The sequence below is a fragment of the Catharus ustulatus genome, chromosome 10 (genome assembly GCF_009819885.2).
Source record: "Catharus ustulatus isolate bCatUst1 chromosome 10, bCatUst1.pri.v2, whole genome shotgun sequence".
Lineage (NCBI taxonomy): Eukaryota > Metazoa > Chordata > Aves > Passeriformes > Turdidae > Catharus > Catharus ustulatus.
Window position 1 is genome coordinate 15692973 of NC_046230.1, and position 25480 is coordinate 15718452.

A 25480-nucleotide genomic window follows, 5' to 3' on the forward strand; every position below is an offset into this window, starting at 1 on the left:
TTGGGGTTTTTTCCAGTTTTTGGGGTTTTTTTTTTGGTTTTTTAGAATTTTACTTTAACCTTCCTGCTTTTCAAAATGGGATTGCTGGGTGGGAGAAACACGTTTACAAGTCAGGGCACCTACAAGGTGTGTGAAGATTCAAAAGTTGAGAAAAGAAGCCCTCTCCCCAAAGGAAAACACAGAACAATTTGGCCTTCTCAAGAAGGTCAATGGTTTTCAAGGAAATACCACCCGCCTTCCCCCTTGGCTCAGCTCTTCCCCTCGCGAGAGCTGGGGTGGAGGCTGCAGTCCAGGAGCACGAGCTAGACAGCACCCAGGGCACGACCTAGCAGAGTGAGCAAGAAGGTTCCCTCCGCCCTCTGTCCGGGGGTGCAATACCAAGCAGAAGGAAGACAAACGAAGGGCTGAGCAGTTCGTGGCCGGGGCGGGGTGGAGGGGGCCCGCGGGGCTCACTCCCCCTCCTCTTTGATGCGTTGCTGTTTGTTGCGCCGGGCGTCCATGTCGAAGTTGAAGTCATTCCAGTCGTCGCGGGGCGGGAAGGAGATGGTTTGGCGCAGCGTGAAGCGCACGGCGTCGATGACCCGCTCCCCGCGCGTCTCGCTCGAGCCCACGCTCACCGTGGAGGCGCCGCTGGGGGTGCGCAGCAGGTGGGGAGGGGAGAAGTCATGGAGCTGCCGGTGGTCCAGGATGCCCTTCCAGATGGCATGGCGGAACTGCTCTGGGATCTTGAGGCTCACCAGATCCTGCAAGGAAAGGCGCAGGGCTTAGCAGGGGAACCCGGGCTCCAGGAGCGAACACAAAACCTCTGGGCCACCAAGCACCACCAAAGCTGCCAAAACCCAGGTGGGCACGATGCACAGCAGCAGACAAACCACTACTCCTGGAAGTGGTGGTTCACTCTGGAACAGGCACGTGTGGCCAGCAGGCAGCAATGGTCTGTTTTGAAGGCACAAAGTCTATTTTAAAGCTGCACAAAACACTTGCTCATGTGTAAAACATGGTGACCTAAAGCTAGAAGCTTAACTGGACTGCAAGGCATTCAAGGCAGTCTCAGGGAGATGTGCTGGCTGTCAGTGGTGGGGGATGCTGAGCTGCTGAAGGCCAATGGCTTTGAAAATTTCTATGTTTATTTCAAAGCCTGCAAAAGGATTTCAGAAACCAAGCCTGAGCTCCAGTATTCAGAGCTCTGGGTGTGACTATAGGAACTGTCTTAATTACATTAAACATAACTAAATTTAATAACAGACACATAGCCTTAGAAAACTTGCACATTGAGGCCCTATAATTCCTGCTGCAAGACCTGAGGGTTGTATTACCTAAAGTCTGGGATATGTGGTATCAGCTTCTGAAAAAATTAGCAACCAACTTCAGTTAATTTGGGTCAGTTTTTCTAATCAGAGCAGCAGCAGAAGGAAGGCAGCCCATGCTAGAGAGCAAAAGCACCACAGTCTCCCAAAGTCTTGGGGGGAAAAAATGGGACAGCCAGCTCAGAAGAGAGCAATGGTCCTGGAGAGAAAGCAACAACCCCGCAGCAAAAGCCATGCAAGAAAAAAAAAAGGGAAAACAACAAACAGGGATGAGATGCCAGTGGCAAGGGAAGATGATTAAGGCCAGAAAACAGAAGCAGTGAGGGAAAAATGCAGACCACTTCTACTTGTCTGCAGGCAAGTGAGGTGTAAACTGAAACCGAGCCTTACAAAATTAACAGGCGTGTGGGCTGGGGCCGCTTTGGGGGCTCAGACAGAGCTGGGGAAGGGGAGACACTCTTTGTGCCGGCAAGGCACTTACAGTGCTGGCCCCAAGTCCAGCCTCTCTTCACCTCACAACCTCTCTTCTCTATGTACAACAGCCTTAAATCAAACTAATCATGTAAATATAAAAGTATACTGAGTCTGGATTTCTGACCTGATCCTAAAGCAGGGCCAAGAGTGCAAACAAAGGAAATGGTGAGGAGTTACTTACATCCATGGAGTAATGCTCAATCTGATAGATGGTGGTCAGCCCCTGGGTCGTGAAATAATCCACACAGGATGAGCAGCCCAACCTCGCTAAGAAGCTGCAGAGGAGGAAGGAAGGAAGGAGAGAGAAAATAGGATCACCCTGGCTGCAACAGCCCAAACCACAGAAAACCCAAACACTCAGCCAATCTGCAGCAACAGGAAACAAAGCTTTCACCCTTGGCTTGACCTCCTCCAAGACATCCCAGGCCAGCAAGCCACATTGCTGCCACATCAAACATTGCTCAGCACCCAGCAGACAGCCCTCATGGCAGCATCCTGCCTTAGTCAAGAGCTGGTGCTGCACAGCCTGGGTCTTGAGGCAGGAGGGCTCACACAGACCCCTCCTGTCAGGTCATGGCACCCAGAAGGTGGCTGAGCCCACAGCAGCCTGGTGCATGCACAGAGGGCTTCAGCAAGGCGTGGGATCTAGGGTTCAGACACATCAAGCACTGCCAATCAGCACATTCTTCCCTAAGTGTAAAGGGTTCCTTCATTTATGGGCAGCATCTTTCAACTGGTTTAATCTCACAAAGGGGCTTCTGACTCCAGCCACAGCTTGGCAAGTGGCCAGAGGGGAAAAAAGGAAAAACAAGAAATATTTGCAAGACAGCCTGGCACCCTCAAACTCCACCAGTCCAACAGATGCTGCATCCCTCAGCCTTCTTGCAGTCCTAACGTCCCTGTTTCTCTCACTGCTCAGAGGTGGGGATTTGAGGCTCAGTGCCCAGAGGGTGCCAGCCTGGGACTGCCAAGGGCCCAGTGGGATCCAGTGCTCCAGGATCATTCAGGCTCCTGAGCCAAGGGCTCTGCTCCCCTCGTGTGGGCAGTGTGCCGGGCCAGCCTGCTCCCGCTCACCTGACGATGCTGCAGTCTGAGGGGTATGGAGGAGGGGGGGTGCAGTGGGACGTTGAAGGCATGGAGAGGGGAGGAGGCAGCGCCTGCGTGGGGCTGAGGCCATTCATGTCACCGGTCATGGCCATGTGGGTGCCCATCATGGGAACTGGAGGAGAGAAGAAGGAGGAGCACATTGTTACCCAGGCATGCCCAGACCCCAGCTTCGCCCCCAGCACGGCACCCAAGGACAGCACCCACAGCTGAAGCAGCCTGAAATCCCTGTAAAACCCTGCACAGGGCGAGCTCATGAGAGTTTTCAGGCAGGGCCAAGGACCAGATGACACACAATCCTTCTGGAGCTCTCCCATCACAGGAGAAAGTGCCACCGTCACGTCACCTTCCCTCCCAGACAGGCTGGACAGAAACCCTGGCTTGCCCTGCCACAGGAGAGGAGCAGGACACAGCCAGCAGAGTAACCTAATACAGCAGCCAACAGCTTTGTTTTCAGAGACAGCAAGAGCACCAGAAGGGGCTCAGCAACAGGTGTGGGCAAGAGTCCAGCTGTTTTGAAATAAATTAAAAAACAAAACACCAACCAAAAATTCCTCAACAAAACTCAGGCCCCAGAACCATGTCTGTCATCCTGGATTTACAGGGCTGCTGAGCACACAGCAGCAGCCAGGAGGAACAGAACTGCAAGATGTTTCCTTTGAAATTAAGAACTTTCTTAATTGAACTGAGGGAAAAAATGTTGCCAACGTTTGCATCTCTGCTGGGAAAGGAAGAAGAAACGAGTCTCCAAAGCCAGAGGACAGCGCAGCCAGCTAGATCTGCAGCAAGCAGCAGCTCTGTTCACCCTGTGAGGCTCTGGGCAGGATGCTGAAGCCTTGCCCCGTGGCACATCAGTGAGCAATATTTATTTGGCTCCGCAGGTTTATGGCGAATATCTCCAGGCTCTCCAGCTTAACACTAGCCACGCAGAGATGCCAAGTCTCCTTGTCCAGACTAGCAGGGAGCACGCAGAGAACAGGAGAAGGAGGAATAAGAGTTTCTTACTGTTGGTTCCCATGCTGTCGGGGATGGTGGTTGGGGTCAGGGCATTGCGCTGCTGGGGGTTGATGAGCTGGCTGACCGAGGGCAGCTTGTTCATGCTGTTCATTTTGCTGAGTGGTGGAGAGTTGGAGCCATAGGAGGACTGCGACTGCATGGAGGTCCTGCAAACCAAGGAGATGTTAGGACAGGGATCACAGGAGCAGGGTGTTGAGAGTGTGCACTCAAGGGTCTACATGGGCACTGAAATCACTGACACCATAGGAGCATCACAGATAAAGATCACTGGAGAATGAATCAACAGGAAATGAGAGGTTTCCCAGATATTCCCAGCACTTAAAAAAAAGTGAAATACCAAAAAAAGGAAAGCTTAACTTTTGGTTGAAACTTTTTTATTTAAGGAGAAGTGTCTATGCAAGTTATTCAGTTGAAAAGAATATACAGAAAGCCAGCAAACATCTGCCAAGAACTCTTCTTGTGGTCAAAGACTTTTTCATAGAAACAAGAACTGAGGAAACCATCTCAAACCATCCTAAACGCTCCTGAAACCTGACTGCAGAAACAGTTTTCAGATAGGGTCATGCCTATCACCTTATTTTTTCCAAAATTCCTAGTTATTCATATAACCAGGCCATTCTCAGGTGCCAGAGGCTCCTTGCTCAAGACAGATTCCATGCACTCCAGGGACCACCAGTGAGACAGTCAGAGCTGCCTGGGATGCCGACAGGCAGCTTTTGCTGGTGTTAAGGCGAACCTGCTATCCAAACCCTGCAGGCTGCTTGCAAAGAGGATCAGGTTCCTGCTACCACCTGACAACAGCACTAGCCTCCCTCAAGTCCATCCAGCCTCAAGCTCCATCCAGCATACTCATGGAGTGGGCCAGAGAGGCTTGCCAGAGCTCCCTGCTGCCCAGCCCCAGGGGTCCCAGCTGCAATCCTGCCATGTAAGTGATCCAGACTGCCAAGGCTGAACAGCAGCCCAGCTCCCAGATCGAGTTTTGGCTGCGGCATCCCATCTGGAGTGGGGTCTTACGTGGGATATGCAGAAAATTATCATTAAAGCTGGTCCAACAGCACAACCAGCACAGCACCGCCGTGCCACAAGGGAACAGGTTTTTCTGACACCAGGGGCATTTGTAGGACTGGGCAAAGGTTTGGGAAATGTGCCTGCCTCCCCACACTTGCCAGGTACAAGGACCCCCAAGCCATGGCCACCCTGCAGAGCAGAGGTCGCCCAGCTCGCCACAGAGCCCAGGACTCCGATCCCACTGACCCCATGGTGAGTGGCCAAGGGCACATTCCCATCTTACTTCCCACTGGGAAACTTGTTCCCATCTGGGTATAACTGGTTGCACCAATTCCTGGGAACTGGCTTTTCTTCTATGCAAATAGAGTAATTATTATTCCAAATAAGCAAAGTCTAAAAGGAAAGAAAAGTCTTATCCTAGACGATTTATTAAAACCTTAAGCATTCAAGGTCAAGTTCCATACAATTACATTGTCTCCAGCTTCCTGCACTTTCAAGGCTTGCAGTGTTGGGTGGAGAAAGCATCTATGCTAACAGGCTAGAGTATCTAAGGCCCTGAAGAAATGTTACCTAATTACACAATTACAGGAGGTGCAGAAGGGTGTGAACTGTCCTTTGGCAGTGAAGATGCAGGACAAGATCCAGCAAACTTCACAGACTCAAGGAAGTGGAAAGCACAAGAAGCTTCACAAATTAATATTAACAATGGCAGCAACTCCCAAGGGGAAGTGAAACCGAGCCATGAAGTTCAGAACCAACTTTTCAGAGTGAAGGGAATGATTCAGATCTGAGATTTCAATTCCCCAATTATGAAAGTTGAGGCCAGCCATGAAATTCAAGTCGACACCACCCTTAGCCTAAAAGGCTTCTGGATTTAGGACCATGAGTATTCCTACTTCATGGTTTCAGGCACTTATCTCAACTGAGCTTCAGCTGCAATTAATACACACCTGAAGAGTCTCTTATGGCAAAATCTGCATGATCTGCAAGTGACTGCAAGGTCAATGAACACAGCAAAATTCCAAATCAAATCAACAAAGGCTTCCCAAAAGACACTGAGTTGCACTGTTTGAGGTCAGCAGTGGGCCTATCTTTGCCCTCTCCACCACTAATAGTGATCTCAGCAAAGCTAATTAGGAGACTACAAAATACTTTGGGGGTAAAAGAAAAACAAAAACCAATTAAACACAAGCCAACCCAGAAGTTTAGAAAACACTGTAGAAAAGAAACGCATACTTATTAACATATAGCTCCACTCTTATCTCATTCATACTCATAAGAGTGAAGATTAACACAATCAAGTTCAAGGGAATAAAACAGAAAACAAAAGCTTTTTTCTTTGTACCCACACTATTTTCAACTAAGCCATTCCATCACATGAGCAGATATTTAAAAGACCTACAGAAAGTAATCTAAAAAAAGAAGTCGCAAGATAAACCAAGATGCAAAATTTTATTGAAAATGAATGTCACACATCAATATAGCAAGAGCCTTAGAAACACAAGAAAATGTTTTTGGTTTTAAGCACAAGGACTACATGGTGTTTAAGGATCCATTTAAAATATACTGCTTTTTTCCTCAATTTTTAAAAACAGATATAAGAACATCATGCACAGTGATTTTCATTAAAATTGTACTTACTAAGTCTCAAGAAAGATTAGAAGTCAGAGCATTATTAACATTTCTTTGATACCAATGCCAATGAAATGCATTTTAATATCAAGGTATAAGGACTTCAATTAAGAGACTATTATATTTCTTGGAACAGTCTGATACAAAAGGCACTGAGTCACATTCTGCAACTGAGTTTTCTCTCTTCAAGAGGCTATGTAATTATTTAGCAAATAACATTTGTAGTTATGCAAGCTCATACGAGGGCAATCAGTCTCTCATGCTTCAAGGCATACACTGATCATTTCAAGAGGTCAGGAAGGAACTTCCTTGTCCCACATGTGAACAAAGTTCAGTTCACAGTCTCTTATAACTCTACATTTTCCCTGCTCACTGGATATGAGCCCTTCACCAGAGGCAGCAAACTGCTGGGACAGACCAACTAACTGATTGAGCAGACCAGAGTCCTTGTCCACTAGAAGAGCACACAGCCAGGTAAGCAGCCTTAAATGACATCAAAGATTCATTAAGTGCAATTGGGCAACTCAGGCTCAGAGTTTAAGATTTCACCCAAGCTCCTGTGCCTACAGTTTGCTGTCCCTGCAGATCCAGAGCCAGTCAGTGCAGAGACACAGCAACAGAATCAGAGCTGTCCAGTTCTGTGTCTGCCCTCCCTCAGAAGCAACACCAAGGATCACATCCCAGGTTCACACGAGGCCAATGTGCTCATGGACAATGGTTTTTAAAGCAAGGTTTCCCACAGGGCTGCATAACACTGGGTGTCACTGATGTAGTCTAGTAATGGCACACAAGTGGCACAGATGATGCTCAGTTTCATTCACCTGCTCCCATGAAGGAGCAGGATGCTAAAAAGCAGAGAGATGCCTTGCTCCCCACATCCCAAACTGCTGCTATTCTAAAGCAATTAACAGTGCATCTTTTCAATCACTCCAGTGGTTTGGAGGCTTGGTACCTCACTGGGAGCACGGAAAGGAGGAGCTCCAGTAGTTACTGGGCAGACAGGAACTACACCACAGGGACAGGGCTGGCAATAATGACTCCCCTTAGATTTCAGGTATGAGAATTTCTCAAGGCAGGCCGTGGATGCAATCTGCTCTCCAGGAAATGGGGCTGTAATACAGGGATATATATCAAGTAGTTGACACAGACTGATATAACCTGACTACCTGATAAGGTCCAGTTAGTCCACCTGGTTATTCCTTGAAAGGAAAAGGCTTACTTTCCTGAAGACACAGAGGTGGCAAAGAAGCAATGAAAAGACAGCTGGGAAAAAGTTTTCATTTTATCTGCAGAGGACAGACTACAAAGCAACTCCAATTGCTTTCAGCTCCAGGTATTTGATAAAAGAAAAAAAGAATAGCACCTTCTAATATAACCACCTGGTAGTTGGAAAGCAAATCAAGTCACCACTAAGATCAGCACCGCAATTATCCTCTTATAGCCAAGTGGGACAAATCAGAAAGGCTTTCCAGAAAACAGCAGGATCCAAATAATTTACATTCATGTTTAGTGGAAGTCTGAGATGTTATATTGCCCATTACAGTACAAGGCATTTCCTAGAGGCCACACCAAATGATGAATTGGAATCTTCCAGTGCAGGCTGTGGATGCCTTCTATCTTTTGGTGGGCTCCCTCCCCAAACTTGCTGACAGGAGCAGTGCTCTAGATACAGATCAGCATTTCCCTGTCACAGTACATCCATACTGCCATCCAGAAGCAGACAATGCAAAAATCCAGGAACAAACCTTCACTGGAAGAACAGAAAACAGTGCCAAACAGAATCCTATGTCTGGGCTGCATTTACAGTTCACAGACACAATTGGCAAGACCCTCTGGGGCTGCAGGATTAATGGGCAAGGTGGACTTGGCCTGAGGCCACTTGGCTGAATCAAATGCAACATGTGATGGCACTGCTTTCCTTTGAACTATGGGGCTTGGAGAGATGGGGCAAGAGATAGTAGGATTGATGAAAATGTTAAGGCACCATCTAATAACTTCTGAACATCTGTAAGGAAAGAGGCAAGCTCCAACCCCTTTCCACAGGTAGGGCAGAGAGTTTTGGACACTTACCCTTTACACTCTGAGCTGCAAAGGGTCAGAGACACTGGGCACACATGGATAATCATTACAATTCTACCACACATTCAACTTGGGCGGTTCAGCCCACCACTTGGATTGAGCCCAGAGCTGGGAAGAACTCCCTAAGTTCAGTAAAGCTGGATCAATGTCAGCAGAGCTGGTGCAAAGTCAAAGTCTTCCTTATAATTTCGATGTACTTTACATCAGACCCTTTTAAGGTTGTAAATAAGTGGAAATAACTCATGATGACAAAGTTGAGGGCATTTCCACAGAAAAAAAGTAAATTGATTTCTTAGCAGTGCCAATTGATACAATTATTACCTCTCCCTGTCCAGCAGTACAAATACATCAGTTACTTACACTGTTAGTGCATGACCAGCAACTAAAACAGACCAAATTGACTATCACAGACCATTTAAACACACACCCTCTGCTCCTGTCCCCCCAGCCCACAGATACATTTTTAACTTAAACAGGACAAAAGGCATTTTAAAATTGAGACCTGCTCAGAGAAACCCTGCCAAGCTTCACAAATACAGAAGTAAGAAGAAAGTATCGACACATTACAAAAACAAGGGAAAAAAAAGTTACACCAAGACAGACAACATCATGGTTCCTGACCTCTCAATGCTATGGGCTACAGTAAGAGGTCTGTAGAAGTGTCTGTTGTTATTGCAAAGTTTGAGTCCCTTCAGTTTACTCTCACTATTCACTCTGCTGCTATCAGGCTGTGTATTTGCCCCACTGTTCCTAGTCCTGCTGGGCAAAGTGACCCTGTCAGTTTGGTTTATGGATATACTGATGGGTTTGGGGGGCTGGAATGTTTTAGGATGGCCTCGGTCTGTTTGGGAGGGTCTCTCCTTGAGTCCGTGAGTTCATTCCTGAAGCAGGCCGAAAGGAGACTGTAAAGAAGGAACCAGAGAAAAGAAAAAGATGAATGTACAGGACCCTTTGCCAGCCACCAAGAGAGAAACAGTCACTTTCCACCTTCATGATCACAGTATGGGCTTTCAAAAAAGGGAAAAAAAAGATGTCTTAGCACCTACAGTGAGGGTATGTAACAAGGAGATTTAGGAAGCTGGAAAGCCCCAGGCACAAGTGAGTACTTGGCAAGGAAGGGAGAACAACCATTTGATAGGGAAATCTGATTCTGTCCTAGTCTCATGGGTACAAATAAGGCCCTGATAATGTTTCAAGTGACAAATAGAGGAGGAACAAAAGCATTCAATCAGAGGGAAAAAGGAGCAGCAGCTTCCATTGAGTCCACTTCTAACTACAGTCACATAAAAACTAGAAGCTGGTGCTAGAGAGGGAGAACAGTGCCTATTGGCTATACTAATTACAGCTCTACTACTCCCCTTGGAAAAGCTGAGGTGTCCCTGGGGCCACCAGCTGATGCAGAGGGCACGGTATCCTCAATCCACAAAGCACTTTACTTGGCTCCTTTCACCTTGGCCATTCTGTAGTGAGAACACTATCCAGGTGCCTGGAGTTCACATGCAAGCACAGCACTACAAAACCAAACCATGCAAAAACCCACTGTTAGCTTTCACAGCAAAAGCGAGATTAATGAGGTGAAGGTCCAAAGAACACCTTCCCCACCAGCCCCCTTCCCAAAACAGCAAGCACTGGGATCCTCACAGCTCAGCTGGAGCACTCCAGGCATTGGATAGCTCAGTTCTGTGACAGCTCACTAATGAGGTTAATTCCTTCTCATTTGGATAATGAGTTGTGCTGCTCACTGGACTGAAAGGCAGCCAGTGGGCTCATAGCTGCAGCCCTGCTCATAGGAAAGAGATCTTTCCTGGGGTACAAAACCCTACTTGGATGTAAGAGCTCCCTTTCTGGTAGCCATTGGACAACTTTGTGAAAACCCTTCAATCACAGGAGTTGGGCTTGGTCTTCCTTATGCACTTTATGGGTCCCTTCCAACTTTAAATCTGTGATTCTCTGCTGCAGGTAACTGAAATACACATAGTTCTGAAACCTGGGTTTCATAGTTCTGAAACCCACCATATGAAAAAGTGTTTCCTAGTGAAAACCTTAAACACTGTGCAGGTAGCTCCCTGGGAACACTGATGGTAAACATATTTCAGGGTAATGAGGAAACATTCCCTTCCCAAAGCATGAGGCACCTCTGACATCTCTCACAGCAGTAATCAGCTGGCAAATCTGTTTTATACAAATGGTAGTAGACTGTGAACTCTTCTAAATAAATGTGTGTGCTGCAGTTCAAGTATGGGCCCCAGGATTTGGCAGTGAAAAAGGAAGCATAGAAACTGGAATCAAAAACCCCAACAGCTTCCCACCTATGATCATGAAGGTATTTGGCATAACAGTAAATAGAAGAAAACCATGCACAAAGGAGCAAGCAGAGAGAGGAGATGAGACAGAGAAATATTGTGGTCTAGCACAATGTGAAGCATTGCAGTGTTTTGATCATCTAGTGGGACACAAGAATTCTAATTGTCACCAGATTTGTCCTTTCTATTCCAGAACAGTCAGACAGCTGCATCTGCTGGCCTGTCACATGCAGTGCTGGTCTGTATGTACATGAGAGCCAGTATACAGCTGTTTTCCAAAGTGACTGATTTATGTTTTCAGAACTACCTTTCACTATGATCATCTCAACCTTGCTTTCTCTACTCTTCAAACATGATAAAGCTTTCCATGTTGTAGGAGTGACAGGGAAAACTCTTTCCACACACCTAGATGGTTTTTCTATGTTAATCACTGCCCTGAAGAGTAAACTGAAAAATCCAGCAGTTCTTCCACCAAGGTGCAACTCTGGAGCACACGTGGATGCTGCTCCATTTTGAGAGGGAAGAGCCAAAGGCAACTTTCAAGCATTCCATTCCCACAGAGCCCTGCTGGGACCTACAGCTTCCAACACATTCCACCTTGGTCACAGCACACACACTTTCCCAGCTCCCACTTTCCACACAAGCATTGAACTGAAGGTGAACTGGGACCCGAATTTTAAAGGACATCCCTGCATATAAAGTGAAAGGCCAGAACAGATTGAAAAAGGAATCCCTGTGCTCCTGAGTCTGCCCAGTCTGGCAAGGAAGCAGTGGCAAGACATCTCCCAGCAATCTGCTCCCATGCAAGGCTGCTCTTATCCAAACCATTCCCTACAAAGCAGCTGCTTTCCCCATTCTCACTCTGAGATCTGAATTTTTTGGGGTGCAATTGCATATTAGAGTCTTTTCAGCCTAAACATCCCTTTGCCCTGAACACATTCCTTCAGATATTGTCATAAAATAGATTATTAAGAAAAAAGCACCAAAAGCCAAAGTGCACCTAAGAACTGTTGCCTGCATTTCAGCACAGAGGACCCTGCTTGATCACAGGCTGCCAGCAGAGACAACTGCAGCAGTTCTAGACAAATACTGAAAGTTATTTTTTCTCCACACTCCTGGCACCCTTAAAAGCTCTTAATCTTTCTCCCTTGCATCTGAGCATACTCAGCAAATGAGAAAAATGAGTATATAACTGGACAAGTGCCAGGAGACATGCCAAAAGAAGTTTCATTAAATTAAATGGCTGGACTTCTACATGCTGGTCTTAAAGCAAATACCTACCTCATTTGCCAGAACCCATCCTACTGATATAGAAAGAATGAAAAAAGTAATTATGGCAAAGCCAACTGTCAGCACCAATGGAAAGCTGTCATCTGCTGCTGTCCATTTCTGCTTACAAAACCATTTCTCAGCTGAAATGCTGTGGTTCAGATGAAGCTTTGAAGATGAGCAGCAAAGGCCACAATGCCTAGGAGCTAGTAAATACAAGCTATAGTATATACAAACAGTGCAGATGACTGATAAAGTAAATAATAATAATGAGATTTTTAAGTGCCCCAAGAAAGAGTCCAGAGCCCCTGGATGCTCCAGACGTTTTGGCAGAAGGCTTTTTTCACACCTCCACAAGACTCCAGCTGACACTAAAAACACACAGGTCAAAATGAGAACACATGCAGAGATCTGGCAGAAAGCTGTGGTATTGCAGAAGTCCTGAGACAAGGCCAAGGAACTGAAATAAATCCCTACAGGCTCAAGTGGGACTTATGTGGTGCCTTGGCCCCATGCTAACCTCTGCAGAGGAATGAGTTATACCCACAGCCTCCTGACAGAGCTTCCCTGCAGGAACGTGCAGGATCCGAAGCACTACCGCTGGCAGCCACCGACAGCTCGGGGCTATTTTCTGTCCCCCGAGACAGCAGGTGAAGCAATGCCCGTGAATTACACTGCTCACAGCCCATGGGAAGTCAGTCTCTGCCCAAGCCTCTGACTGCAAAGGTTTGGGAACACAGACACCTATTCAGCCTTTCTTTTCCCTATCCTCCTCACACTTACAGCACTCAGAGCAATCCCAGTGCAGCCCGGTGAGCCGAGCTCAGAAAGGATGGAAATTTTCCCATGAGCAATGTGAAGAGTCATCTGGCAAAGTACAGTTCTTGACAATACTTTAAAAGTGTGTAATAAAATCTATCTTTGAAGTGCCCACTTGCCACAAAGGAAATTTTTTGTGCTTCAGCTTTGCTCTCAGCTTCCAGCTGCCTGTTTTATAGCTGAACAACCTGAAGTATTGTTGTACCACTGAGGCACCAGCCCTGCAATGAGAGATGCACTGCAGTGGGGTCCAGGCACTCGGTTGAGCTCGTGCTCACAGTCCCACCTCTAAATACTCTTAGCAAGATGGTCAGACAGATACCCTGGAGATGGTTCCATGTTTGCTGCCATGCCCATGGAGCGATGGGAAAGGAGTGCACCCAGCCTGTGCTCCCCAGATGGGACAGGCACACACAGCAGGTTTCTGACCACAGGCTGTCAATGGCTCTGCCTTGCTGTGCTGCACCTTGGGCTCTGGCTGGAAGTCAGAAATGAGGCACTGAGCCCATCCTCCTCCACCCTCTAAGGCCAAAAGTTGCAATATGTGGGATGAAAAACCAGAGTCAGGACATGCACCTGGGCAAGGAGGACTGCTCTGTCCCATTGCTCTGCCCTCAGCTGAGCCCTGTGTCCCTGGGAGCAACCGTGCAGAAGCCTTCTGTGTCTCTCTCCTCTCTCCCCCACTGCACTGACACTACAAGCACACGGGTACTCACTGCTTCTGGAGCAAGTGCTGGTGCTGTTGCTGCTGCTGCTGCCGGTAGGTCTCAATCGTGTGCTGGGGAAGGTACTGCATCAGCTCCAGGGACTCCTTGATCTTCAGGAGCATCTCGTACGTCTCCCGACCCCTCACCTGCATCACAGGAAAAGGAAAGGGGGTTGAGGGGGAAAGAAAAGCTTTAAAGGACTGCATTTATAGCCCTTACTGATAGTCACCTTAGAAAGTGTTAGATAATGTCAGGTAAACAACCAGAGCAGGATGCAAATACGCTGTTTACACACGATGCTCACACAATAAAACTGCTAAGCCTTGTTCTAAAGGTGCAGCAAATAATGCTGAAGAGTGACAATCTCACACTGTAGGCTGATGAATATCTTGGGGTTGTCATATGGCTCAGGGGGAATCTATGCCAGCCAAAAGCAACAATCTGATCCAACCTATTTAGACAGAAAATGTCTTTACTCGTCTCAGATGTAAGCAGATCTGGTGCTGAATCTTTTACATGTCCTCAGAAAAGACAGCACAGAAATTTGGGAGCTGGGTTTGGCTCTCCCTTCTCCTCCAAGATTTGTGATTTATCCAACTAAACATGGCTCATAGGACGGAGCTAAATGACCAATTAGAGACGTTTCTTGCTCTTTCCGAGTCTACACTTAACACATCATATTTCACTTCTGTCACAGCATTACAATTACAATACACATGAAATCCACCTATCAGTAAGACAACACCCAGTTTTCTAGACAAAGGTCATGTGCCACAGACCCAGAAATGACAGAGGAGGAAACCTAGCTAGATGTCAAAGACAGTGTTTCCACCAGGACAGAGATTCCCCGGGATATTCTCATATGCCTTACCTAAGCCATTCTTAGCACATAGCAGGATTTTAATTTTTTTTCATTTGAAATATGTATTTAAAATTAGTAACTCATGGGATGAAAGAAAATAAAAATTATTCTTTCACATCCCAACCCCATCCTCAGCTCTCTCTGAAGTCTAGGTGAACTTCAAGTCACCATCAAAGATACTAAACATAGGGTAAGGTAAATAAAGAGAACTCACAGGCAAGTACAAGAGCTCATCATCTGGGGAACGTCTTTTTTTGATAGATGTCATCTGTATGCCATGAGTTCCTTGTCGAAAAGCTGGAAGAGAAACCCCAAAGGCATCCCATTAAAAAAAAGGAAAGTGGGGAAGGGAGGGGAAGAGCATACAAAGAACAAAAAGGCAAAAAGAGAAACAAAAGAGAAATGAAGTGTGCATGACCAGCTCAGATCTGTAGGGATCTGAAGGGATCTCTGCCTGAGCCACTCCAGAGCTGTCCTTGCAGCTCCTGGCTCCTTAAGGCAGACATGACTGCAGATGCTGGCTGGTCATGGCATCCAGGGAAAAACATCAGCCAAGGAGTGCTGGATATATGACCAAACCCTGGCAAGCCACACTTAGAACAAGCACTGGCTCTTTACAGGAAAGTTACAGAAAGTTTTGTTATTACAGGGCTCACAAGTTATTGGTGAATCAGTGATCCATGAAGGTGAGACCATTGGCAGGGAGCAGAACTTATCGAGAAAACAAAGCCCCACTGCTGTCTGCCTCCCATCACAACCCTGCTGTGCAGGGGAAACCAAAGGTGGATTTCCACATCCTGCATGTCCAGTGAGGACTTGACTCTCTTCAGAGCACAGAGAGGTTGCTTGCCAGGGCAGCTCTGATGCACATCAGGGTTTGTGTGCAGCCTCAGTCCAGATCCCAGTGGCTGGAAGACACCTGCCACAGCACAGAACCTTGGCTAGATGAAGCAAAGAATAACAGCATGACCCCAGACAAGCAATAAAGTTCACAAGGTTAGAGTGCCAGACATACAATTGGAAGGTGGCAAATAAACACCCTGTCCACCCACCACTGGCAGGGCTAATCTAACACCAGCAATGCTGCAAGGGAGCCCACAAACCAGGACTGTCAAACACTGCTTTATGAGCACCAGCTCAGTTCTTAGGCTGATTCACCCCAGAAGAACAGATGACTAACGCCCTCCTGCCTCCAAGCCCAGCACAGCAGCACTCTGTCCCTGTGGCCAAGCACCCAGAGTCAGCCCCACCTGCAATCTGCCCAGCTCTGCCAGCTACTTACGGCGCTTCGTACCATCACCATTCTTTGTGCTGTCAGACACTTGCTGCTTGCGGATGCTGTCCTCGTCTGCCTTGCGGTCTCTGCCTGGGCAAGCACAAATGCGGGCTTCGAAACACCGGCGGCCCAAGACTTGCCCACTGGGAAGAGAGGTGAGGACAAACATCAGCTGGCATCTGATACAGGTCAGCAGCTCCCCTCAACTTCACACCACACTGTGCACCTTCCTTTTCCCAGCCTGGATTTCCCAGGTGTTGGGCAACTCCCACCTGCAAAGATCTAAAAAATGTCCTATAGCCTCTCAAATTAAGCTGCTCCTAAGGATACAGGATGCTGGCCTAAGGGGAAGGGGAGGTAGAAGGGTTACACTGGTGCTGCACAACTTACTCTCTGGTTTCCAGGGTCACAATGATGAGGATCGGGCGGCGGTTCATCCCTCCAACACAGCTGCTGTTGCACATGAAGTTGTACAGGACTGTAGTGAACTCAGTACCGACCTGGGGGAGACAAAGGTGATGAGCAGAACAGGTGGTGGATGGAAAGCTCTGCTTTTTCCAAGCTCTTGTATTTCCCAAGCTGGGCTGCAGTTGGACCAGCATGAAATAGGCCGCCACTACAAAGCTCCTTAAAAGAAATGAAGAAGCCCTGCTCTCAAGGGGTAAGGAGGGTGTTTCACAGCTTACTTGTGACAGAAAGGAAGAAGGGATTCATTGTGATGAGGACAGGGAAAGCCCAAGGTTCCCACTCCTTTGACCAGAGTCACAACCCCCATCCCTTGTGTGCCAGGATGCTACCAGCTCCAGCTCACAACATACCTGGGGTGGCTCGTAGGGGACCAGCACACTCTGCCTCCCGGTGATGGGGTCTTCTACATACTGGGCATGGCTGTTCCCTTCCACTCTGATCAGGTGGCTGGGAGGTGCAATCTGTCCTGCAAGAGCAAAGAGGGAAAAGAGGCTGTTCAGAGAAGTTAGGTCACACACAGGATGGCAAGATCTGCCATCAAGGGAGATGTACGTGGTCCCAGAGGTCCATCAGAGCACACACTGCTGCCTCCCAGCCCTTGAAGCATCCCTTCCCAAGATCCCTGCTGCCAGACAAAGGCAACACAGGTTTTCTCAAGCTCACTCTGGACACCTGTGGCTAAACTTCAACAAGGGCTTCCCAAGATCCAAGACTAAGTGAGCTGCTGTTCAGTTCACATTTGGGCTCGCAGCAGTTCTTCCAGCAGGTAATTCCTGCTGGATTTTCACACAGCTGAAAGCCTTCATTTTCTGCCTTCTAATGCATAGACAAAATAAATTCCCTCAAGTCTCAATTCCTACTCTTTTCCTATCAATTGCTAGCTCTCTTTGCTCTCTTCCATCAGTCTTGATCCGTAAAAAAAAGATTCAAGGAACAAGACATGCATTTAATTTATGGTCAGTTGGAAAAAAATCATGCTTGCTTGCAGCAGAAGGGAACACGATCATCTTGTTTCCTAGGCCACTTTCCAATAATTAAAATCCTCCTTCCTACAAATTTTCTTTCTACAACATACAACTGCATTCTGAGGAGAGGAGCCTACTATGGGATAATCCCATGAATTTTTGTGTGTAACTTTTAATTTCTCACTCAAAATACAGCCTATTTCTACAGAAATAATTATTTCAGAATAAGAATTAAGAGATTTTCTTCTTTCTTAAAACTCCATTTTTGAATATGAACATCAATAAATCTAGTCCTGTCAAAAGAAAGGAATTTTTTAATATTAAAAAAAAAAACTGTTTTGAAGAACTGTCTTCCTCCACCTTGATTTTACACTCCCAAGTCTTTGCTTATTTCTGGGGCTTGTCTAGCTGGCTGCACTGTAACCAGCAATGGGATCCAGGCTCCTAAGACATCTTGCTAACTGACACCAACCGGGTTTTTTTACAGTAGGGGATAAATAATGTACGTAGAATAAAACAGATGCTCATGTGAACTTATGTGAACTCAAGTGGCCAAGGCAAAATGGAACCCAGCCTGTGAGCTCGCAGAAAACGAAAGGACATTTTAAAAACAGCTGTTACCTCACTAACATGGGGAGAAGTAAAAGATTAAAACATTAATACTGAACTGAGAGTGTTACATGTAGAAGAACGTTGCCTACAGTTGATGCTGGCACTGACATTACCCTGCCAGAGATAAACAGCCCCTCCGTGTTTGAGGCGTGGATAAGGACTGGAGATGATATTGCATCCTGTTACAAGATCCCTGTCCCAGCAACATGGAAGCTCATTCCTGAGCACAAGAACAGCTGCTTCTCGTTGCAGGAGCAAAAGCAGAGCAGAGAAAGGCTGCCAGAGGGGCAGTGCCTGCCACGGGGACAGACATCCATCCGACCTGGGCAGGCGCGAGGTTTATTTCAGTGCTTTCCTCCCAAGGACAGCTAAAGCACTGCACGATCCTTCCTGCCAAGCACAGGAAATAAAAAGCTGCACAGGGTGTCACAGGGAGGTCTGTTTCCAGAAGGTGTGCTCTGAAGCTGCTGTCACATCCCTCAGTGGCCGCTCCTCAGCCAAGCAGCTCTGGAGAGGGGCTGCCAGCACAGCACTGCCCTCCTTACCCTCGTTGAACTCCCGGCTCAGCTCGTGGTTGGGGCAGCGTTTGACCACTTCAGTGACGTGTTCAGCTTTCTTGTAGACTGGCATAGCCCTGATGACAGCTCCCTGAGGTGGTGGGGTCATCACTTTGATCTGGATGGGACATGTCTTGGCGATCTGGCAGTAGAGCTTTTTCAGTTCGGTGGAATACTGAATGAGGAACAGAGCAAAAGAGAGTCAGAAGTTCAGTCAGGGACAAAGGCACACCAGGAACAGGGAGATGGCTTTGCACATGTAACTGGAAGCACCAGCCACTGCATGGGCACTACATTTGTTTGCATAAAAGCCATGCATCCAGAAGTGACAGAATCCCTAGATCTTTACCTGCCGTAAAACAGCAGAGCATAGATCTACATCCTAGTTTTCCCAAAGGCAAAAATCTTCAAATAAAGAGCACTTCATTTACTTGAACAAATAAAGCCTTTATTTCTCTTGGGCACACACTCCCTCTTGCAAGGGACACCTATTACCCACCTAACAAAACAGATGCTATTCTTTTCACAGCATCCTGTAATCCTGGAAGCACTCAAAACCACAGACATTAAAGTGTTTCATCCTGTTTTCTAAGAAGCCCTCCTACTCTTGCAGAGGGATTAAATAAAAACATGAACCTTAGTACTGAACACTACTTGAAAAAAAGACTCTGATCAATTTGGGAGTCATACAATATCTGACATTTCAATCACCTTTTAAAACCATTTCCTACATCTACTGAACATCGCTGTAGTAATCCACTCACTTCTGAACTCCAAGCATTACATCCAAAAATGAGGTTAAAAAAAAAACAACCCAACAACAGCATTTTTTTTGAAGACCAGAAGAGCTTAACAACCTAAAGATCAGCTCATGGTGACCATAACCTAGAGCATAACCCAGCAGCTGGCTCCAAAAGGGAGGTTGTCACCGTGCAATGAGCACTTGGAACAGAACAAGATGCTTTATTCACTGTGCTAATTTCGAGCATATTAGATTTCTCTTAAGATGTTCCCTACTAAAACAGTAAACTAATGCAGCATTTTTGTGGCATGTGCTCACATCTGGAAACCTTTACTCAGCAAAACATCAAGGCTGAAATTGGCGATTTCTTTTCAAAATCCCTCACCAGAATAAAGCATCTGCTTAGCAGGGAGGAGGGTAAGGAAAGTCCCAAGTGGTACAGTACTGCACAACTTAAACCCATTTTCCTGGATATCTCACATGAAGGAGACTCTCCAGTCTCCCCTGTTGTACAAGGCTGTTCCAAAATATGGCAGGTTTTTCAGAACCCTACTTCAGAGGCACTCATTCTTCTCCTGGTACTCAGACATTCATGAGTGCAGAGCTCTCCCTGTAACTCTAACAATGTAACCCACAGGAATTCCCGGCATTTCCCCATCTCCCTGTCCTCTGTTCTTGCAGACAAAGAAAAGTGAAAGCCCCAAGGTGGTTGTTTCCTCACAAGAAAAAGTCTCTAGCAGCCACGAGCCAATAGAGCCCCACTCCCAGCTGTTCAAACACAGAGTGACAGGTTCATACTGGTCAAGAGAACCCTGTGGCCACGGACCCCACCGGGACAGGGAGAGCCAGCGTGTGCACAAGGCAGCAGCAAAAGGATTAGCTAGTGATAGTCAGGGATTATTTGCATTTCAGAACATACACACTGCTAACACAGGAAAAACCAAACTTGCAAGAGACACCAGGTAGGAGAGAGGGATTAAACATAAGCCAAGCCAGTCCCTTCCCTCCTCACTCAACGCCATCCTGCCATGTGGCAGAGAAGATGCTACAGGTATTTAAGATACAAAAAAAGACTTCTTTAAAATGCAAAGGCCAAATTGTGCAATGCATTTTATGTGCCTGCAGGCTAGAGATTAAACCCACAAAGGATTTACCCAGCCCGCGGAAACGGGGAACACGCCAAACAATTACAAAAAAAAAGTTGCGAAACAGATCTAGATGGTGATTTATATCGTACATCTCTTAAACCTGAAATTTCTTATTGTTTTTTAATTAAAAAGCAATTCCTTAGTGAAGGTAAGGATGAGCTCACCATGTTGTCTTTTCATCTCAAGAGGTAGAAAAAGAATTACTTATATTTAAAAAGGAAGAAAACCTGTAAAGCATTGTTTCCTTCAACACATCAGATTGCTCATAGCACTGTGAAGGTTTCAAGGACAGAAAGCCTCAAAAATCTCAAAAAGTCAAGTAATCACTTGGATGCCTTAACATCACTGAAGCATAAAGAAATTGGGCACCCAAAGGCAATGGGCAGAAATGCAAGCATCAATATTTAAGAGCAGTGGTGCACAGAGAGCATGGCACATGCCAGGAGGCAACGTGTCCAGTGTCTGCTGGCATCCAGAGAACTCAACAAATGGAAGGACATACACACCCTCAGTCACTGATCAGACTCGTGGTGCTGACTGGAGTTCTACATATAATATCTAAAAGACAGAAAGCTGGGGTTACAAGAAAGGGGAAAACAAAAATCACTGCTTGCAGAGGACTGAGATGTACCCAAAACCAGCACGGTAGAGAGGTTCATGATCAAATAGCACAGCCCCTCTGGGAGCAGACAAAGGCATCTGCTCTTCATCCACCCTTTGGTACCCAATCTTGGACCCCTCTATAACCATCAATGAAGGTACTGGACCCACACCCTAAATTCACAGGGAGCACACAGCCAAGAGCTAATGGGTTATGACAAACAAGCCTATCCAACAAAGAAATAGGACAGACTCAAGAGCTGCAGGTTCCAGCCAACAGCTTGAACTTGGCATGTCAGGGAAGGAGGGAAACCAGGAGCCCACCTCTGCCTTGGAGCACAGTCAGGACATGGGAAGATTAAAGGGCAGTGCCCAGCAGAGTCAGAAGAGGCAAAAGGAGGCTGAGTGCTTTTTTGTCACCTGACTGCAAGAGTTCAAGCCTCACAGGCACTGGACAGGGCTTGGGGACATGGCACAGAGCCATGATTTCACATGTACCCCAGGCACAGCCGCCTGTGAGCGTGTAATCACTGAAGGGACAGTCATTTAACACCGGTGTAAATCTGTCCACGGGGTACCTGCTGTCAGACAGAGAGCAGCTCGAGTTTCCCACCCCGCCAGCTTTGCTGCAACCAGGAGTAACCTGATGCACAGCCATTTACTGGCATAAAGAGATGCCAACAACTAGGTCATGGTGACTTCGTCCTGGATCAGTGATAATCGCTATATCCACACAGCAAGACAGGATATTGTATATAGATTTCAAAGCAAAAGCACTTCAGAAAGAAAACCCAAGGCAGGAGCTGTTTGTGCACTCAGAGAGTGCCTGCAAGCAAGGATCACCCTCTTGGCACATAAGGTGCTGCTCCTCAGGGATCCCAGACCACCCCACCCTGCAGGAGGTGACAGTCCCCCTGCTCACCATTTTGCTGGGAACTGACACTCACTGTATGAGTAATTCCCAGAAATACAAAGTATGACTATTAATCAATACATTTGAGTAGGAAAACTAAATTGATTAGGAGTACAAATATAAAAAATGAGTTAGACCAAACAAGTCTATCAGTTAACAAGACGACAACACCCATTAGTGGTAGTAGGAACAAAGAATGCACCAACAGCCTGAGGAGTGCAACACCCCTTCCACCAGAGTACAGACCTGAAAGCCATTTAAAGCACAAGACCTGAGCCTGGAAATGTGTTATCTGCTCAAGAGGGAGAGGAAAGAGCTTTGGCTTGGACTTTTCTTTGGAGTTTTACTGCTGCCTGTCATTAATTTAGCTTTTTGCTTAATAACACATTTTAAAAGGAAAGAATAAAACATTCCAGTGCCTGCAGCTCTGCTCTCCCCACCTGCCTGTGCAGACATACTGTATTACCCACTCTTGGCATCCTGGCTGGTAATTCAGTATCACAATACACACACTAGCTACCATCAGCCAACACCTGTCTGAGTCCTCAGTAAGCCCCTTCTACTGAAGGTGTGTCAACAAAGGGTTGAAAGGCAAAAACAAAACACTTCTTGACTCTCAAATGGAGAATTTTTGCTAGAAAGGACTGTAGTCTCCTGAAAGTAAGTGCTCAATGCAATACACACCACAATGGCTTTTTACTCAGTATTCAATTCCTCTGCAAAACTGATGCAGTGAAATCCCCCAAACACTACCTTCAAAATCTACCTCTAATATCTGTTTTACCATCTGATCCAGCAGTGGGATTATGGCTCCTAAATCTTTAAAAGGAGTGGGGTTCAGTCAGCTCTACAGATGCTGACAGATGTCAGCTTGAAGGTGATCCCAGAGGTTGGCTTAAGGCATTACAGCTCCCTGAGCCCCTCCTGCTCAGATCAACAGGTCTTTCAAATCTTTTGCAAGCTTCTTTCAAGTAGTCATGTTTTAGTTCAACTCAGTTAACTAGATTCATTTTACCTGATGTTTTCAAAGCTGTCAATCAGCTATGCTTTCTCCCCTACCAAACTAACTCCCAAAGAAGGGGAAGAAAAAAAGAACAGGTTAGAAGAGTAGGAATGCAATAGCTACTTGCACCAAAGTATTCACAGATGAAAACAAGGAAAGTCACAAAGAAAAAGAAAATAATCGTAATATATTTCAATTATTTAGGAGAACAAAAGGCAGTGGGAAGAAAGGAGGCTACCAACTAAGAACAAAAAGTGAATTTTCACAAGCACCTTAAACATTTTTGCTATGCTAGACTATGATTTAACTTTTCATGTACAAAAAACTGCCGGGAGTGTGCGGGGGCACATCAGAAACACACGTGTGCACACACACACTCTCAGGAACCAGTTTGTACCCAGAGGACACTCAGTGAAGAGGAGCTGTACCAGGAATGCTGCACACATGGACATCTCCTTCCAGATTTAACCTTCAGCTCAGCATAGCCTTAACCCTATGGCTTGCGAGTTGACTAACTGCAGCTTCAGTTTGAAGCTCTCTGTCTCACCAGGCTCCAGAGAAAAATCAACAGCTTGCTGCTAGTGGGCATAGCTGGCATTCAAACCATGGGCATGGCCAACAGGTCCAGTGATACAGACCCACCAGGTGTGGCAACAAGCCCCAGCCTCACAGCCCGGGGCACCAGAGAGACAGACACGCTCGTGGGCATCCCCGATCTGCAAGGCAAGCCATCCTGGATGCCCGGGAGCATGGGAGTGGGAGGGGATGCTCATGTAGCCCCACCAGTGCTTTGCAGGCATTTACCAAATTTCTCCACCCCGGGGCAAAGGAAAAACCATGTCACACTCTTTTCCCTCTTGAGGAAGGGCAGTGAATCACCCAAGGGCCTCCGCCTTCGCAAAGACTTAAACTTCATTTTCCCCTGGGGCTCCTCTGCCCCCTCCTCCCCGTCCCCACCGCCTCTCCAGGCGCTCACGAACGGAGCTGACGAGTTATTAAAATCCTTCCTCGGAGCGCTTTTCCGCGGGAGCCGCAGCCAAAGGCCGCCTGTTGCCACCTGTCAGTCGCGGGGATTAATTACCTGCGCCGGGCGGGGAGCGGCACATTCCTGCCGGCCTCGCCCGCCGGGATGTTGACATCGGGCAGGTGGGCCCCGCATCCCCCCGGCCACCCCCGCCGAGGGGGGACGGCACCGGCACGGGGCTGGGGACCGGCACGGGGACACGGGGCAGGGCTGGGGACCGGTACGGGCACGGGGACACGGGGCAGGGGATGGGGACCGGCACGGGGACACGGGGCAGGGCTGGGGACCGGCACGGGGACACGGGGCAGGGCTGGGGACCGGCACGGGGACACGGGGCAGGGCTGGGGACCGGCACGGGGACACGGGGCAGGGCTGGGGACCGGCACGGGGACACGGGGCAAGGGAGGAGCGGCACAGGGATGGGGACACGGAGCAATGGATGGGGACCGGCACGGGGACACGGGGCAGGGATGGGGACACGGGGCAAGGGAGGAGCGGCACAGGACCGGCACGGGCATGGGGACACGGGGCAAGGGATGGGGACACGGGACCGGCACGGGCACGGGGACACAGGGCAGGGGATGGGGACCGGCACGGGGACATGGGGCAAGGGAGGAGCGGCACAGGGATGGGGACACGGGGCAAGGGAGGAGCGGCACAGGGGCTGGCACAGCCCTGGGCACACGAGGCAGGGACCGGGACACGGACCGGGACAGGGCAGGGAGGAGCGGCGGGGCTGCCCCGGGGCGCCGGCAGCTGCTGCGCTTTGCAAACCTTAGCGAAAAAAATAAACAGCGGGTGCGTGTGTGTGTGTGAGTGTGTGTGTGTGTGCTGACCTGCTTAGGTAAACGGGGAAGGGGAGGGGTGCCAGGGAGCGGAGCGGAGAAACGTAGCCTGCGGACAGGGATTCAGGGGCCGCTGCCCCCGAGCTCCTGCGCTGTGCCACCGCAGGGCAGCCAGAGGGACAAGGGCAGCTCTGTCCCCCTGGCAGGGGCACAGCCACCCTCCCCTGGCAGGTGACAGCTCCGCGCTCCCCTCCCCAGCAGCTCCTGCGGGTCCCCAGCGCTCCCGGCCCGACCCCACCACCTGCAAACACAGCCAACCCGGGGGAGGGATGAACAGGGGACATGCACACGTGGCCATGGGATAGAAGAGCCCCTGAAATTCCCAAAAATACCCATTTGAGAGCCTCTACTAGATTCTCACATCTTTACGATAATAAAGGTAATTCCTTCATATTACAAGATCCAGCATCTCACTTGAGGCTCCCCAGTGGTTTTCATTCAAAACTACCTCCATCAGGATGTATCGTCTCTGCTTAACACTGCCAGCAAAGCCATGATAATGACAGAAACAGCAGATTGTTTCCCATACTGCTTTTGCACTATGAAATTATTCTAACTGTGAAAACTTTACATATGTAGGCTTTTACATTTCAGTTTCATATCTACAGACTGACTTCATCCACAAATGAAGACCTCTTGAAGTTCAGCTTGAATACCATTTTAAAAACCAACTACGACAACAAAAAAGAATCAACTGAAAAGTATCCTGTGCAAACAGGAAAAAACCTCAAATGGAAAACTTTGGA

The 25480-nt window shown here is 47.8% G+C and overlaps 1 protein-coding gene across 3 annotated transcripts in view; it reads right to left on the minus strand.

Annotated features, from left to right (window-relative positions):
- Positions 1 to 25480, minus strand: part of TP63 (tumor protein p63) — a 98044-nt gene continuing 72564 nt past the window's right edge. For 2 of the 3 annotated variants that reach the window (XM_033068713.1, XM_033068714.1), the window contains 10 exons: positions 18448 to 18634; positions 16676 to 16791; positions 16248 to 16357; positions 15864 to 16000; positions 14796 to 14878; positions 13729 to 13865; positions 3891 to 4048; positions 2856 to 3000; positions 1963 to 2056; positions 1 to 743 (listed from right to left, as the gene is read on the minus strand). In XM_033068713.1, the coding sequence (XP_032924604.1) occupies positions 450 to 743; positions 1963 to 2056; positions 2856 to 3000; positions 3891 to 4048; positions 13729 to 13865; positions 14796 to 14878; positions 15864 to 16000; positions 16248 to 16357; positions 16676 to 16791; positions 18448 to 18634 (1461 nt within the window). In that variant the 3' untranslated portion in view covers positions 1 to 449. The remainder of the gene's footprint in view (positions 744 to 1962; positions 2057 to 2855; positions 3001 to 3890; positions 4049 to 13728; positions 13866 to 14795; positions 14879 to 15863; positions 16001 to 16247; positions 16358 to 16675; positions 16792 to 18447; positions 18635 to 25480) is intronic. The other variant, XM_033068712.1, reaches the window with a different exon arrangement.